This window comes from Rissa tridactyla, chromosome 11 (genome assembly GCF_028500815.1).
Source record: "Rissa tridactyla isolate bRisTri1 chromosome 11, bRisTri1.patW.cur.20221130, whole genome shotgun sequence".
Classification (NCBI taxonomy): Eukaryota; Metazoa; Chordata; class Aves; order Charadriiformes; family Laridae; genus Rissa; species Rissa tridactyla.
Genome location: NC_071476.1, coordinates 17,006,940 through 17,024,227, shown reverse-complemented (window position 1 = coordinate 17,024,227; position 17,288 = coordinate 17,006,940). Strand labels below are relative to the sequence as shown.

Below are 17,288 nucleotides of genomic sequence, written 5' to 3'. Positions count from 1 at the left end.
TGGTAGTCTGACTGAACCTATTTCCTACCTGCACGTTTAAGATCCAAAGCCTCATGCTACTCTATGTGGAAATCAACGATGCTCTTTTATGGTAAAGCAACAGGACACGGAATGTCCAAGGATACCACTGTACTCCTGCCGGTGTCGATTCAGTCCTAGCCCGAGTTCTGCTGGCACAGAGCTCAGGGTGGGCTGAGCCCCCTGCCCCCCTAAAAGCCTGGGTCTTTGCTGCAGAAGTCAGCCCACGCTGAGCTTGGGACCTTGAGATGCTTGGATAAAGGTAGTGCATAGGTGTCCTCTGTGACCTCCAGTAACTTTTACATTAAAAAAAGTAAGTTTAACTCATTGCTGTTAAAATTATGGTTTTAGCCTGTGACTGAGCAGAAGGTTATGTCTCAGCTGAGCCAAGAAAATAAAAGTATGTAATGTGCAAGTCATGCAAACTCAGCTCTGCTTTTTATTAAATTGCCCTCCTAGTTATGCAGTAGAGGAAAGGAATGTGCTGGGCTGAGGGCACTTTGCTATATAGATTTATAAATCAAATCCACAAGGGCAAACTAATGAACTACTTAACTGCTACGAACTAACACTGTTCTTACTAGCTCCTACATTGATTAGCTTTGATCTATGCCATAGGAATAAATGGAAAATATACGCATGTGTTTTATGAAATAAATAAATAATAGAACAAATTCTGGCTTAGTGACCTCTAAATCTAGAAAAGCAGCACTGCTGCCTGTCTCATGAGCTCTCCAAGGAGCTACCTTCATATATTCTTCATATATTCTACCTTCAAGACAAAAGTAGCTCAAGTATATCGCATTCCACCCCGTCAGTGCCAGAAATTCAGATGTTATTTCCTCTTGCTGTCCTAACTCCAAGTTAAAAACATGTATGGCATTTCGCTAGACACAAATGCAAAGATAGAAGAGGATGACAATAGTCTTTTATTTTTCATTGTTTGGATTTGTTACTTCATATGTATTTTTTTCTTCATTATTGCCTGTTGTACTCTGCAGTCAGTGGCCCTGTAACACCACCATCAGTATAGGGTCAGGATACAGCCTTCACATTGCAGGTGCTTTTCAGCTGGGACTCCTTGGTACACATTTCTGTCATGCTTTTACCCCCTGTTGGTGCTGTGCAAGTGTTCAAAGTTAATAATGAAGGTTAATATCTCATACAGGATGGTCCAAAGCAAATCCTTTACTGGAAGAGATTTTTTCATCCCTAATTTTGGTAACCTTCTACAGCTCCACCTTCTCTCTAACGTCAAATATAAGCTTGCTTTCTTCACTTTCAGGATGTTTCACAATTTACTCCTATCATGCGCAGAACTTCTGTGCCCGCTTCTGATTACACAGCCCCAATTTTAAGTTATTTTAAAATGTATTTCCTTAAAAACGAAATAAAATTATTTTAGGATCTTTACTGCCTGATATAATTTAAGACCTTTTAAAGTGTTACATTTTATTTTTTACATGTAAAAGCCGTTAACTCAAATAGTCGATATTTAGCCACTTCAAAATCACCATTTCTTTAACTGTAAATATAACTGTCTAAATTAGCTTTCTGTAAAATCTCAACAATAAAATAATGATTGACTTGGTGCCGTACATGTTCTCATTATTGTTTTGGTCTGTGTTAACTTTCCTGCTGACCCACAAACATCACTACTTCTCTGGAAGAGTTATGTTAAAAAGTGTGGTTTGTTAAATGGTTTAAATATGGCCAGGTATATTCACCTGCAGACATTTACATCTTTGCATATTTGTCTGTGTTGAGTTTTGCTGAGATTGCTGTGTTGGTAATCATTCTTCTGGGCAGAAGAGGAAGAAAATAAGTTTTGAACTCTTAAAATTAAGGATGGTAGAACACTTTGCACCTAAATTTTCCCATAAGCGTCTAACTAAATCTTTCTTATGTATGTTTTTCATTTCTGCTGTTGCATCTGCACTTTCATTCTTGTTACCAGCCATAGAAATGTCATGTTATAGTTCCCTAGGGGTTGCTATTGCAGAATTTCCAGCACTGAGTGAAGGAAAAATTGCTGAAAGCCATATATATATAAGCCCGCTCTCTGGAGATCCCCAACATATTTTTTCAGCATGATGTTTGCATGTCCAGGACAATATAAGCATCATTGAGACTTGCCTAGCACTTGATTTAAGTACTTACAATCTCCCTAATCCCTGGGAATCCCATGCTGTTGCGTGAAGTTGCACCCACAGCATGTACGTTTGTGCCAACGCAGAGTGAATACTGCATTAGGAAAAAATGTACGTGTGAGTACCGAAAGTATTAATTTTGTAATCCAGTTCTCTATTAATGCACTGTGTTTTGCCTTTTCAGAGCCGGTAGATATCAGTGTCGTGTCCAAGTGTAACCCCTGCCTCTCCAATCCATGTAAGAACAATGGGACGTGCAACAATGATCCAGTGGAGTTTTATCAATGCACTTGCCCTTTTGGCTTCAAGGTATGACTACTAATGAACTTCATGAAAAGCAATAAAGTGTTCCCCATCCCTTCTGTTTTCTTAATTGTTGTACCACGAGAAGTCCAATTCTACAGGCAACTGAGCTCAAAAGATCCCTTACTGGAGGAGATTGTGTGTGACCTTTTAACTGTGCCCTGCTACAAATTTTATCCTGTGCAGTAGGAAAGGTGTTTCTTTCTCTCTGTGCCGTGACTGTACAGATCAGCCGGAGCAACTTGCTCTAGTTGACCCTACTTTGAGTGGGGTGGTTGGACTAGACGATCTCCAGAGTTTGCTTCCAACCTTGGGCGTTGTCTGCTTCTGTGATGTAGACTTCCCTATGAAATGTTGAGTTGATTGTATCTTCCTTTTCATTTCTTTTCTCTTGCCAGCAACAGATGACCATTTCATAGGCTGCCAGGCCAAAGGGGAGGCAGTTCAGATGAGATTTAAGGGCCAGTTTAGTCCGTGATGACTGAATGTTGATACTTTCTCGCTTACATCCGTCTCAGACTGATTAGCAGAAAGGTGATAACTGAGTAGCCACAACCGCTAGCTCAGCTTTCTCTGACTTCTGAGCACTAATGTCCATAGAGTGGTATGCAAAGGTGAAATCCTGTAGATGCCGAGCATTGTGAGCGTGCAGTGTCACTCTCTTGATAACACATTTGAAAATTGGAAAATCATGTCGTTGAATGCCATTTCTTCCACAGTGATGTATAACTCCCGTTGTTAACACTGCATCATGAGAGCTTAAGGCTACCTAGACTTTGTTTCAGAGTTGATATAACTGGAAACCTAGCTCAGTAGTCAGTAGCTGAAGGATTAAGTATAAGTAATAAATGAGGCATATGATCTGTTCACAGCCTGGGGGGGAATTGGATATTATGGACAAAGAAGTAGGTTGCATCCTGTAGACTGTGATTTTATTTGCCTCGTTGGATATTTCTTAGAGAGTCTTGGTCAGTTGAAGCAGATGCTTATAAAACCCAGAGTAATAAGAACTATAGGGGAAAAAAAAAGAAGGGCAAAACCAGACACACACGTGGGAAGTAAGCACAAGTATCTATGTCTTACATTCCAGGTAGGATTTAGGAATTAGTTGGTTCTGATGATATCACCATTTCCGTTCTCTGTTTGTCTAGGATACGTCCCAGATGGTAAGAGAGTAATTGTGGTAGATCCCTGAAACATTGGAAAAGGGAAGATGTAAAACTTATTTCTCCTATTTCACCTAGTGGTGAAATATCTACTTGGTACTCACGAATAATAACAATTCTCCTAAATAATCGAAAAAAAACATTGGAAATTTCCTCTCATTAAAAATCCTTCTACCCATTGGCATATCTACCAGCAACTTTTCTAAGATCTTAAAAGACCACATTGTCAAAAATTCATTCAACTGAAACTAACTACTTGGTAACGATAGACTTGCCTTTGAAATAAAGGAAACTGCAGCTGTTTATCTCCTCGGGTTCATAGAACAGTCATTTTAATTTGATGTTTAACATAAACTAGGTTGAATTCTTCAGATGAGACTAGGTGACTGCTAGGATAACTTGAGAAGTAAAAGCTTTCAAAACTAGCAGGAAAATACATAAATCTTCGTGTACATCTTACTCTATAAGGTACATGTTGTGGAACAGATATCCAGGTAGTTCAAAGTAGAAATGTGTTTGTTATGAGCATCTTTTTTCTTCCCTTAGTTTTTTCTTTTTCTTTATTTTTAATAGTATTTCTGTATTAGCAAATGCACTAGTCTAGATGTGTTTATACTGCTAGAAGCCATGTTTACAAAGGGAGGATTTATTAACAGGAATAATCGAGAATAATCCTCTAGTTATATTAGCAATCACTTCCTAGTGTACATTAGAGCTGGATATGCATAGTTTTACATAGAAAGGTTTTGATAAACTCTTGAAGTGACTCATTTAAACATCTCATAGAGCATCCAGCTTTTCTCCTCTCTCACACGCTTTCTCAGGTGACATTCAGTGTGTGAATGTAAAACCTAAACCCACTTGTGTGCTTGTGAGCACCAAGCTCCCATCCAAGCATGGCAAAGAGCAAACAGACCCAGGCATGGCACTTAGAGCAGAGTTTAAGAATACTGACAGGATAACAGTACAGGGAGAATTGGTGGAAATTTAATAAGCAAAAAAAAGAACTGCGTGTCTTTACCACAGGTTTTTGAATAAAAATGAAATTTGACAGGTCCAAATGCAAACCATATGAAAGGAGCACTCTATCTACCACGCAGTTCTCCACCAGAGATTCATGCTAATTCAATAACAATACCTTGCTTCCTTCTCACCAGCCAGCACCAAACAGCTCTATCCATCTGGAAGCTATTTCCCAGACCTTGATAAATTGCCCTAAATCTGCCCTCTCAGCATTTGTTTTTCCTTGTTTGATGTAGTTTTTTGAAAAAATCCTGTGTGGAAGAGTGCATCAATGAAGTGAAAAAACCCACCCTTTTTTCAAATGTAAGCTCATTCGAATGAGCTAACGGCTTTATAATGTTCCCTGGACGGGGACAGACAGTTACAGACCGCTTTCTGGGGTTTCTATGCTCCTGCTAGCCTTCAGAAAAAAAACAGTAGGCCAACTAGCAGAAAGCTACCAGTTAACTGTGGTTGCAAAAGCCTATAGTTTTATTTTTTGTTATCCCGTTGATGATGGCTCAGTCTCTTCTATTCCATGATCACAAAACTGGTTTTGCTGTTGAATGCATACCTTTTGGGGCTTTTAGCAATGTGTAAGGCTGCCTGTGATGGGTTTGAGTAAACTTAAAAGTGAGATAACTCATGGACCGCCTGAGCTGAGAGGCCAGTGGCCCGGGCAGGTGTGTGTGATGACAGAAATACAGATTGCTCACTTAGGAATGGGAAAGGCTGTGTGCTGATACCTATCTTTGCTGCTGCTCTTTCCTCAAAATGGGTGATGAATGTGTTTGCTATAGATAAGCCATGGTTGAAACAGTGGTTTTTCGGTTGTTCTTTTGGGGACGAAGCCCCAAAGACAGTGGGAGATGGTGTGAGAGTGCCACCTACGGCGACTGGGAGGCTGCACAAGCTTGAGCGCCAGGGTGCCGGCAGTGCTGGCAGGAAATGTCTATTAACGGTCTGAAACTTGTGTTTTCATATTCAACGCAGACATAGGTGTAATTATCCAGCATTTTTTTTTCTCTTCTCCATAGAATTCTTTGAAGGATTATTTAAATAATGTGTGTGGTTTAGATTGTGAAGTATGATTACAAGTAGAGAAATGGAGCTTTCTTCTGCTTTAAATGCTGCTGGCCACCTGCAGTGCAAGTGTGTGTGAGTGCAGCTGGTGGCTGGTAAACAGATAACGGTACCGTACTAATTCATTTATCCTGCAGAGTGTGTGGCTTTTATGTATTCCCATTGATACTGTAAAATCAAGTCTACGCATGTTAGAATTCCAGAGAATAATCAAACTTGCAATCAATAAGCCATTGAGAAAGGATTTACTTGAGTAGCTGCAGTAAAAACTAAGGTTAGTGAAACCAGCACTTCGTGTATTTTGCTGTTGTTCTGCAAACGCCCTTTTGGAGATTTTGGCTGATTTTCGCATCTTTCATACTTTTTTTTTTTTTTCTTAAAACTGAGGTAACAACAGCTGAAGGAGAATAATTTTCTTTCTTCCAAATACAGTTATTTGTAGAACTGGGGAAATAGAGTTTAAAACACATCTTTGTTTGATCCGAAATGGAAGAACATTGTCAACCTGGAATATGAAATGCGGTACCTGCCTGGGCATCACCACAGCCTCTTTGATTGCTCTGATAAATGGGAGCCTGAGCCGTTGGGATGAGGGATGTTTGTCAACTCTGGGTTCTGCTGTAACCGAAAGCTGTCTGAAATAGAAAGTGAAGACAGGTAAAATTAGTATAGCACATGTCCCACACTTCAGGCAACAGATGCTGGTGCTGCTGCGGTAGAGTTGCTCTGTAAATTTTATCCAATTCTGTTCACCTCCCTGTTGAGTTCAGCCAGTGTCCTGACTTTTCTAGCAGCACTGCAGTATCTTGAGGGTTCAAGCAATTTCACCAGTCATCCAGAATGACAGATACAATTGGAAAAATCCTGGGTAAAGCTCTTGGGGTTTGGAGAGACAGTATTCTTTGCAGCCAGACTCTTGTGGTGGGAGGCATTATAGTGAAGCCAGAACGATATTTAGTGAGGAGGCTGGCTCCAAAGTTCTGCTAGGAATTTGGCTCTTTCTGCTCCCCGCCCCCTGTGCCAGGTTTTCGTCCCTGAAAACAGGGTTAGAAATTAAGAATCTCAGAACGAAGTGTCTCTGGGATATGCAGGATTCGTGTCTATCACATGTCGTACACAGCTATAACTAATGTGCCAGCACTTGAGCGGGTAGGTGTAGCTGAGCAGAAGCTGTGGCTGCTCAGCACAGGGCTAATGAGGAGGTTCTATCGGTGCAGACCCCGTACCAGTCGCATGGACTCAGTGCTGTGCTGACTCCGACGTTCGCTCAGGGGGGTGCACATGGCCTTGCGTTTGCTTGGAGCACGGGCAAGTGAAGTTTGCTGTATTTGCACTTTGTGGTGTAAATGTATTTCCGTAGCGTTACGTGAGTGATCTGTCAGGGTCCTGGAATAATGACTGGTTTAGGAGTATTCAACGTAGAACTGATGTTAAAACATAGATATGGTAGTGTTTGCTCGTGTGCAGATATCCTGGCCGGCTCTTGCCGCTCAAGGCCGAGACAGTGCATGTTTATTCCAGTGGGCCAGTTTCTCACTTAGTTATGCTGATTTGGGTGGGGTTATATGAATGTATTATATGAGTGCAGGGTTTGGCTGCTGATGCATGCCAGCTGTGTGAGAGTCCATGCCTGGTTTGCTAGGCTAATACTGTTTGGAAATGTAACTCTGTGCTTTTGTTTCTTTGGATCTATTAACATATGCATATAAGTCCCCATATACATCAGTCAGTGCACAAATAAATCCCCCAGTTGGAATTGCAGAAGGAGCAGAAATTGGAAGAAGCTCTTAAAGCAGCCTGCCCTCGTCCACGTGAGACAGGAGAGCAAACGCTTCTGCCTTCATGTGTTACTCTGTCTTGGCCTCGTTCCTCTCCCAGTGTCAGGGTCGGGGGGGACAGACAGTGGAATGTAAGCTCAATGCCAAGTTTTCATATGAAGAAATCAGTGCAGCAAAATATTGTTTGTGTGAGGTGATTCCGCCTTAAACTTTCATTCTGATAAATTCTCCTGGAGCGTGTTTTTATGTGATCTGGGGCATTTTATTTTTTCTTTGTTTGTTTTAACCTTACTTAAAATACTTATTAATAAATGTTGAAGAAGCGTTTTCCACTCTTAGTAAAATAAAGCAGAAAGCCTTTAGGGATGAGAGGTGATGGGTGGCCACGTAAAATGAATAGACCTGTATTTGTGTATGGATTTTGAGGGCAAACATCGGTGTCAGCAGTAGGTGGTTATAGTTTCATATAATGCTCCTAGGGCAGAAAAGCTGCAGAAATCACAGTATTTTTCCTGTGTGTTCTTATTCAGTAAATCTTACTATGCATCAGTTAGACTTGTGTTTCTTTCTTTTTACCCTTTCTGGTATAGTAGGTCGAAAGAAAATGGAGATTTACATCTAGAAGAGCATAAAAATGAAAGGCTTAAGGAGGGATTACCGCCAGAGTTGCTGGCTGAAGGTGGTGAGGCATGCATACACCCACCGCAAGCCCTGTAAAAACCATCGTAATGTATTGTGGCGTGCCCTAATGAGGGCTCTTAACAATAAAGCCAACTCTGAAGAAGTATTTCCATTTTTGTTAAGCCAGCAAGAAAGCAGATGTTGAGCAGCTTCGGGCATTTGCTGTGTTTGTTCAGTGCTGCATCAGGAGAAGTTCAGGTGAATAGTAAGCCATACCCACAGGTGGGCACCATCATATTCATTCTTTTGTCAATGTGGATTATTCCCCGCCTGCTTTGTTTCTGCTACTGTTTTTCTGGTCTAGTTTGAAATGCCTTAAGAGACCAGGCTTCCAATCTTTCTTTTCCCAGGATAAAGGAGAAGTTTTTATTGGCATTTAGACTGAATTTCAGGCTCTTGTTCTTATGTTTGCCTGGTTCTATTACACTAAATAATAATTTTTCTTCCTCTGTGGTTTGTCTGTCTTTCAGGTGATTGCTGGTTGCTATAACTGTGCTTAATCAAGTTCTCTTTAACCAGCTCTTAATTTTCTGCATCCCACCATTTCCGCATAATTGAACCAGTTGAAGTAGTTGGTCACAGCTGAATATCCGTATTGTTGGATTTTCTTGTGATTGTCTGTCATCTATTATCCTTGAGGCTTTCTTGGCATTGACTGTACTTGACAATATGGCTTTTGGGATTCTTTTGTTGTCCAAGAACATGAACAGAGATTGTCCTAGGAGGTTAATTGCCTTATTTTCCCCTTTCCTGTGGGAATGATGGAATGGGTGAAGTTGCAGTAAGCAGGCTAAGCTGAAAAGAAAACTTTCTGTATTGTTTGAGAGGAAACTCTCTCTTGTTAATAGAAATTATATAAAGCCAGACTAGCTTGAGAATTAGTGGAGAACTGTGTAGGAGTAAGTGCATGTACGCTGCAGGTAAAGCTGTAGCAAAGCCCTCTGCGCTCCAACACTGAGCTGGTGCAGGGCAGCCGCCTGTCTCCGTGGCTCCCCGGGGGTCCCCTCCTCCTGCTTCTGAGCACCTCTGAAATAAATGTTGTGCTTTTGCTCATTATCATAGTGGGTGTGCTTGATTTCTGTAGTAGTCTGAAATATTCATTTGCATGTTTGCTTCTGAAAACATTGCTGCCTGCCTGGGTTACCTGTCACAGTTCAACCCACTGTCAAATTACAGTCTCGGTTTATGCCAGAAGGGATTGCTGGTATCTCGGAACTGGCAAGCCTTGTAGGGGAAGCTTTACACAGCTTCCACAAGCAAAACAGATTATACTGGCATTCTTGCTGATACAACATGTATTTCAGCTTGAGACCTTTTATCAGTACAGACCTGTTCCACACTAAAATGCCGTGTCCTTAACGACACAGGAAAACACTGGCAAAAGTTTCTTCAAACGTACTGTGACTCTTCCAGCATCTTTAGCTCTATTTATTTCAGAAATCTAGTGAGTTCTTTGGAGAGATTTTTTTTAATCACATAAACCCTGCCTCATATCAGGTTTCGTTGGGTTCCTGCATGTAATCTGTCCCTCCTCTCTCATGCAGCCTGCATTCACTAGCTTAAGTGTTAGGCATCGGTTAATCGCCTTGAGCAATAAGTTCAAAACACAATTATATTTTCTCTTATTTCTTATTAATAGGAATTATGTTTTCTATACAAATGTCCAGTCTTTATAACTTTCTCTACAGTGTTCACATTAAAAAAAGAGCCACTGGCTTTTGATAGCCTGAGAGGGGAAGTTATGTTGCTGCAACATGTGTTTTAAAATAACAGGCTCTTAAGAGCTTTGAGGGTACTGAAAACATTGTTCTCATTCATTAATATTGGTTGAATTAGAGACTACATATAAAACATTCAATGTCTTTTTTACATCAAGTATTTTGTATTGAATTTTATGTACAGAGGTAACCTTGGGCAAGATCAACTTTTTTCAGTGTCCCTACTTCTCTTCTCTGCCTCGCAAAGCATTCACACAGTGATCTGCAGCAGCCGGTTGATCAAGTAACCTTGGAAGCTCCACAGCACCTGCCCCGTCCAGTTTGGCACCCCTGGACTCAGTTCAGATATGTGCTATGTGAGTCAGCTCTCTGAGAGATTAATGACATATCTTCCGTCGTTGATTAAAAGCCCAAAAGACCATTGAAACCCAAAGTGCTTATGTAAGGAGCGGTTTAGAAGGACAACCAGGATTTACATGGTAATGAATGTAATTGCAAAATAAACCTCCCATGTCGACTGAGAATTAAATTTCATACTCATATGAGAAGAACCAGAGTTTTTAAAAAATAATATGATGAATCCTTGCACTTTGACTTTGACAGGCATATTCTTGATTACTAGCTACAGAGGTAATGGAAGGTGTATTATACCCTGGAGGATCATAAATCTTTCTGATTTAAATAAAATGAGGCTTACGAGAGCAGAGTTCGCCTAATTTGCTATAAATTGACAATTGTGATTTATTAACAAGGACAAGGAAGTCACTAAGAAGTGCTGCTGCCATGCCCAATTATTGTTTAATCAGGTGCCAGATGAAGCTAGACTGGCACAGACGATAACTGTACAGTGCTGAAGAGGGTGGGGTATAAATAACAATTACCTGTATTTTTCCTTCAGACACTAACACTGTGGGAGTTTTCAGAAGGAGTGAAATCAGCCAAATGGCAGCAACAAAACTAGTATCAGTGTATCTTCATAATCTAGCTTCTGTGCCATCTAGCAAATAGTATTTCTCATGATGCTTGTGAGCAGCGGGCAACTTTTTCTCGTATTGTTGTGTCAATGTAAGTACAGCTGTATAAACTGAAATAAAAAAAAGAAATCAGAGTTGTCTAGGTAAATTCAAAGGTACCTTAAAACTTTTTTCTAACTAGAAATGGATGAAATGAGTTACTTTTTCATGTTGAATTAATTGGCTTGTAATAGCAATCCTCAGAAGGTACATTTTTATTACCCCATTGGCGTAATGACTTTAGACGACTAAAGAGAAATAGTTCATCGCCATTTGAGCACCTTAACCCAGAGGCATCCAAGGCGTGGATGTCTGTAGCACGGTCTGCATTCAGAAGGAGGAGTCGCAGCCTTTTTGTGAACAATAGATGATAAAAATCTTTCCACTTTCACCTGGCAATCTAAAAGCAATCTGATCCAAAATTGCTGTGATATTACCCGTGCCTTGCCAAATAATTTGTATATATGCCTAAGCAGATGGATCTAACATACACCCTGCCAGCTCTTGTAGTTGTTTGACCTTGCCAGCGAGCGTCAGCTCCATCTTTTCCAGACTGAGGCTTAGCCGTTATGTCCATGGCCAGAAAGAGCATAAACAAGGAAACAGTATCACCTGGATCTGCTGAAGAACTGCAGACTACCGTATATAGAGATCAGTGTGTAAGCTGTCTTAAATACATCTTAATATCGGTGTAATCAATTAGGAAGTCAGTTTCAAATGGTTCCAATGCTAAAATAACAGTAGACTAATTCCCAATGCTATTTTGTTTAGCCCTTACTGCAAAAGGATTTAGATTAATTTTATATTTTAAAGTTAGTTTTGTTCTTCACTCAATTTGCAACATCTCTAATCGTTTCATAACTAAGTATTCCCTTCACAAAGCCGAGTGGAGGTTTTTGCAGTGATCACTGAGGTGTCCATGCTGCAATTAGCATAAGATGGCATGCTAACTTTCATGACTTGCTTTAAGATTCGCAGTACATCTAAAACTTTTCCTTTTCACAATCTCATTATAGCAAATATTGGGTTTCCTAGCAATGAAAGACTCTGAAATACACAACCGTGAATAGAACTTCAGAGAACTTTTCCTGCCCAACTTCTAACTGGGTGTATTGACAGTGTAGCTGAATTCATGGCGTTGTGTTTCTTTGGTCAATTATGCAAAATTCTTCCTGTTTCTCCTTTGTATTTATGGCTTCTAAATGTTTTTATTACAGGGAAACTGCTGAATACCTAGCTTAATTTTCTAGTGGATTTGAGGCTTATGTGATAACATTTTGTGCGACGTTTCTTTCCCTTCCTGCCCTGGGAATATTTCAATTTACTCTCCAATTGTGACTACTTATGACAGGGGAATAAAGACTTCAAATGGTGAAAGAAGACACTGGTAAAGATGCCACAAGGTAGAAGACTGTAGCATCACTTTATACCTTATTGGATAGCTGTATGGCATAACTTCAGGAAAACCTTTGATCATAGTTCTCACCTTAGTACGCATGAAAGAAGCAAAACTCCAGTAAAAAGTCCCTTCAAGAGTTTAAACTGAATTCTCTTTCTGTGCTGAGTGTCTGTGTCTTCTATTATTTCTGGATGGTTTTTCCCCCCTCTCTTCATTCTTTTATATGAAGCATCAGGATTCACGACTTGTTTGCACACCACATTTAGCCCTTCACTCTACTATTAGATGTTTGCAGGTCTGAATATATGAGTCCCTCTGGCACATGCAGATGTAGTTTTAACAGTCAAGCAATCAGCTTACATCAGAATTGTTCAGAAAACTGCGTTTAATAAACTACTTCCCAAGCTCTGTGGAAGCAGAGCAAAGCTTTACATAGTGGCCGTAAGTGTCCATTTTCCTTCTTAATTTCACAACATTAGGAGATTAACATTTTAAAGCTGGCAAATACTGGTAAGTTTGAATAACATTCCTGAATACACACACATAGAACACGGTGTACTTCTCAGTTTATCTTTCTCTGAATTTTCCTTCAAGCCTATCGTGAAGTGGAAGATTTTCTTAGCCTTTTCCCTTAATATAGTGATCACTTACTGACTTCTGACCAGGACACCCATAAAACAAGTGCATTAATGTTTGAGAGACTGAGAGTTGCGTGTGGCTGCTTTACTTCCACTCTTAGGATTGTAAAAGGACTAGGGTTGCAATACAGTATCTTTGTAGCTGGTAATATTGTCTGACTTCCCTAAAAGCTTTAGCTATGTTTAGATCTTGATAATTAAGTTGTTTATGAAAATTTCCTAGTTCTTAATTTAAAGCCTCTATCAACTATATTTGTCTTCGTCTAGTATTTTTACTAAACACATGAATGCTGCCATCTGTTCTCTGCATATACCATCTAAATAAAATTTATTATGAACACATTGTCTATTGTTAACAATGCGAATAAACTTCGGTATTTCTTTTGTATTGCACTTTTTCCCTGCGTGCTTTAAAACCTCGGAGTCATTGAACAAGGCTGTAATTAGCTGGAAGGAGGTCTCCCTATTCACAAACCCTTGAAGTTGGATAGACTTCTGCCTGTCTGCAGGTGTCTTCATCGCTGGCTGGATCGTGTTTCTGCTGCGGTCAGCAGGGATAGTTTCCTACACTGGGAGGTTTCTACCTTGTGCCTGTGGCGAGCTCCTGCTGCCACCTCTTATCTCTGCCCGCTGCTGTTAGAAACGGGTGAAAGATCACATTAAAATGAACGGAGGTCAAATCTCTGCCATGCAGTCTTGAAGGAAGCTTTCAGTCTCCATAGACAATACTAATTTGTGAAAATTAATTAAAAAAAAAAAATCATTGCAGTGCTTGAAAGAATGACAAAGCAAATGAGTGCTTTTTCATCGTATTACCCTTTGTTCTTCCTGCTGAGGTCCTTCTTAGTTTTTGCTACTTGTTCTTGGGTGTTCTACTAATCATGATGTAATGTTTTCCAGTATTGGACACTTTTAAAGACTAGAATTTGGCACAGTCGTACTGAGGAACAGCTTGTATATACACTAATGCCCAGTGCGGTTAATTACTGTTGAGTATGAAATGAAGAATTGACACTTTCTAAGTATGGTGGATCGTTTCTGTTCTCATTTACTGAAATATTGAGCTGGAGCAGCCCAGATAAAATCTGGACCAGCTGAGGTACTTCAGACTTAAAAAGGCAGCTGGACTCGGAACATATATGTCTTCTGATTAGTTGCAGAAATTTTATGTTTCAACACCTAATCCTTTCCTCTCCTACAGAAAATGAGATAAATTATATAGAAGTGTTTTGGATCTGATGCTTTCCTATCAGACTAGACAAAAATTTACTGCAGCTTGAAAAAGCTCTAGAAAGAAAATATTGCGCACAGAGGGACCTTCATCCTCTTTCTGAGAATTGCCGAGGCAGTCATTTCTTCTTGCCTGTCCTTGAAACAAAGTCTGCACCTCTTTTTCTGATTTGGACTTCATTAAAAGGCTCTTTAGTCTTGAAGCAAATATATAATATTCTCCTTTGTAGTTATTTCCAGGGAATGTAATTCAAAGAGTTTTTCCCAACTCACAGATAAATTAATTTTAGTGATGCTTGACAGCAATTCCATTTTTCCAGTAAGAACAGTCTTACTGTAAATCGAGACTAGAGAATTGCATTATTCATTTGAAAGATGTTTCTAGAATGTCTTTAGGCTCTTCTGGGTAGTGACAGTCTTATACAGAAATAAAATGGCCTGCCTTTGCTGTAGATTTATTAGTACCAATATTTTCTGCAGCTTCTCTCCTTTCAGAATTCTTTGTTTTTCGTAGTCTGTAGTTGTTTTGTGTGCTATCGATAAAGTCAACTCAGAGAAGATAATCCTCAGAGAAGGATTAAGTGCTGTTTGCCCGTTTATTACAATGAGTAAACTGAGTCAGAGAGACTCTAATTTTCCTAAAGCCACGTAGCAACTTAGTGTTGTAATTAAGTCTGATTCAGCAGCACGTACTAATCGGTTTCCATGGTGCCTGAGGCCCAAGAAGCCCATAATTCAGCCATGTTCAGTACAGAAACGAGAGCTGAGTCTAAGTCATGAGAAATTTCCTGTGCCAGTGAGAGAGACTGAGAATGTCTTGCTCTCGTTTTAACATTTATCTTTATTAAATTTTTACAAGAACATTCAAAATAATCTGCGTAATTACGGTAGAAGTGATGGGACTGTTTTACACGGTGTTCAACGATGACGAAAACCTTCAGAAAAACAGATGCTGTGGTTTCTGCTTTGCTTCTTGCTGTGCTTAACTGCAAAGGGTTTAATATTGTAGTGATACAGGCATGAAGCGTTCATATGAAACAGAAGGAACTGATGTTAGTGAAGTATCTATAAAATAGTCAATGCTTCACTAGGATAACGTGGTGAACACGCGGGATTCACAACACAGATGGACAAACGCAGGCAATGTTGCAGAAGGGTGGTGGCGGATTAGTGTAAATGCTGCGTGGCTCGCATCCGTGAAGTGCTGCGGACCACATGGTGCCAAAATAAAACCTGCATGAGCTTCCCTCGACGCGTTCCCAATTCTTCCTTGAGACATGTGGGGGCTCAGGATTTCAAACGGAGAAGGACAGGCTGTTTGGCAAACGCAGCACGGATGGAGCAGAACCCCTGTCTGCCAGGCCTTGGGCGAGGTCTTCACGCGCTGCCTGCGCGGCTGCGCGGGGGGAGTGAGCTCGCAGCGAGGCAGGGGGGTGGCCAGCCCTTTCTGCTCTCCTTTGGAAATGTTTCTCTTCTGATTCAACTGAGGAAAAGGATGTCCCTGTTTCCTTGTGTTCGCACAAATTTTAAAATGCAAAGCTGCTTCTCCTCTCTCTGGAGAATGCTGGCCTTAAGAAATACAGCTTTGTCTCCCATTTCTGTAACAAAGCTCCTCTGTGGTGCTGGACGAAAGGATAATTACTGTGTGTCTCTGCTCTTCTCACAGTCAATGACAGTGTGTCCTACCTGACAAAATATTGAAGATTTCAGTAGTATTTGGAGGACTGAACTGCATGACGTGTGACTGGGAGAGCCTAGCGGCATGAGTGGCAGATCAGAGCAAATGAACTCTGTAGAAAAGGTCACACTTATAAGCTGGTTTGGGTTTTTTTAATGCCTTGATTAGGCTCAATTGAGGCTGCACTAATTTCAATATAAGCACTCCAGAGAGAAATTAAGATTTCTACTATTATTTATACAGTACTTAAAACATGAATGGAGCTTGAGCTTTCACAGAATCAGCCCAGTCCTTGTCCTGCTGGTTTGTCACCTCCAGGCTGGGCGCGTTGCTGGAAGTGAGCACACCAGTCAAGAGCTTTTGACTTTTGATCAATGCAGGGTGTAAGAGAGGTGGGCAGTGATGAACAAGGGTTAGAAAAATGTGACCAGCCTATTTGTTCTTCGCTCAAGAGCAAGATTTCCCAAACAGATATGCATCCATAGACAAACTGATGAAACCCATCCTGGTGTGGTTTTCCTGAGACATCTGTTCCCTTATAATGCACAAAACCAGGTAGTCTTGATTCAGGGAGCAGCTAGGTTCTTTTGAGAAAAAAGATAGGGAACGTTTTCCTTGTTGAGAGTCAAATAAGCATTTCAAACAACTTTGACATAAGAACAGGAGAATTGCCGTAATGGGTCTGCAGTGCATTTACCTGCAGCATTCTGTCTCTCATGGGCGCAGCAGTTTGAAAAGGGGATACAAGCCTGGCCACCACTTCTCTCCAACTCTCAGCACCCGCCATCATCCATCCAGGGATGTCGTATCTAGTTTGGATCTATTGCATGTGAATTTGTCTAATGGCTTTTATACTATCTAGCTTCACGGCTTCCTGTGACACAAACATCCCAGAAGCTCATATTTTGGGAGAAGTATTTTCTTTTATCTGTATTAAGCTCATCTTCTAACATCGGTAGATGTCACTCTACTGCTGAGAGATTTAGTATGTGATAAACTCTGCATTCGCCACCTCCATGATTTTGTAAACCTCAATCATATCACCCCCACCAGTTTTCTTTTCTCCAGACTAGAGAGTCCTCATCTTTATAGCATCTTCTTCTAAAGTAGTTGCTCCGTCTCCTTGCACGTTTTGGTAGTCCTTTTCTATGCCTTTTCTAGCCCCACTGTAGTCATCCTGAGGTGAGCAGATCATTGTCAGGTATCTGCGAAGTACAGTGTTAGGCTTCTCAAAGTGTGTTCTTAATTCTAATGTAATAGTATGTCTTAAGTGAGAAGAACAAAGTCTCAAAGCTAGGTAGCAAAAAACCTAACAGTTGACGCTCTCACGTGTAGTGTATGGCTGGAGCATCAAGATGCTTCATTTTGACATGGCCATCATAAAAAAAAATGAGACCACAGAAACTATCTGAGTGTCCCCCGCTCACACCA

The 17,288-nt window shown here is 40.5% G+C and overlaps 1 protein-coding gene across 3 annotated transcripts in view; it reads left to right on the top strand.

Moving 5' to 3' along the window:
• SLIT3 (slit guidance ligand 3) overlaps positions 1-17,288 on the top strand; it is a 519,652-nt gene that overhangs the window by 442,790 nt on the left and 59,574 nt on the right. For all 3 annotated transcript variants that reach the window (XM_054216868.1, XM_054216870.1, XM_054216869.1), the window contains one exon: positions 2,353-2,477. In XM_054216868.1, coding sequence (XP_054072843.1) covers positions 2,353-2,477 — 125 coding nt within the window. The remainder of the gene's footprint in view (positions 1-2,352; positions 2,478-17,288) is intronic.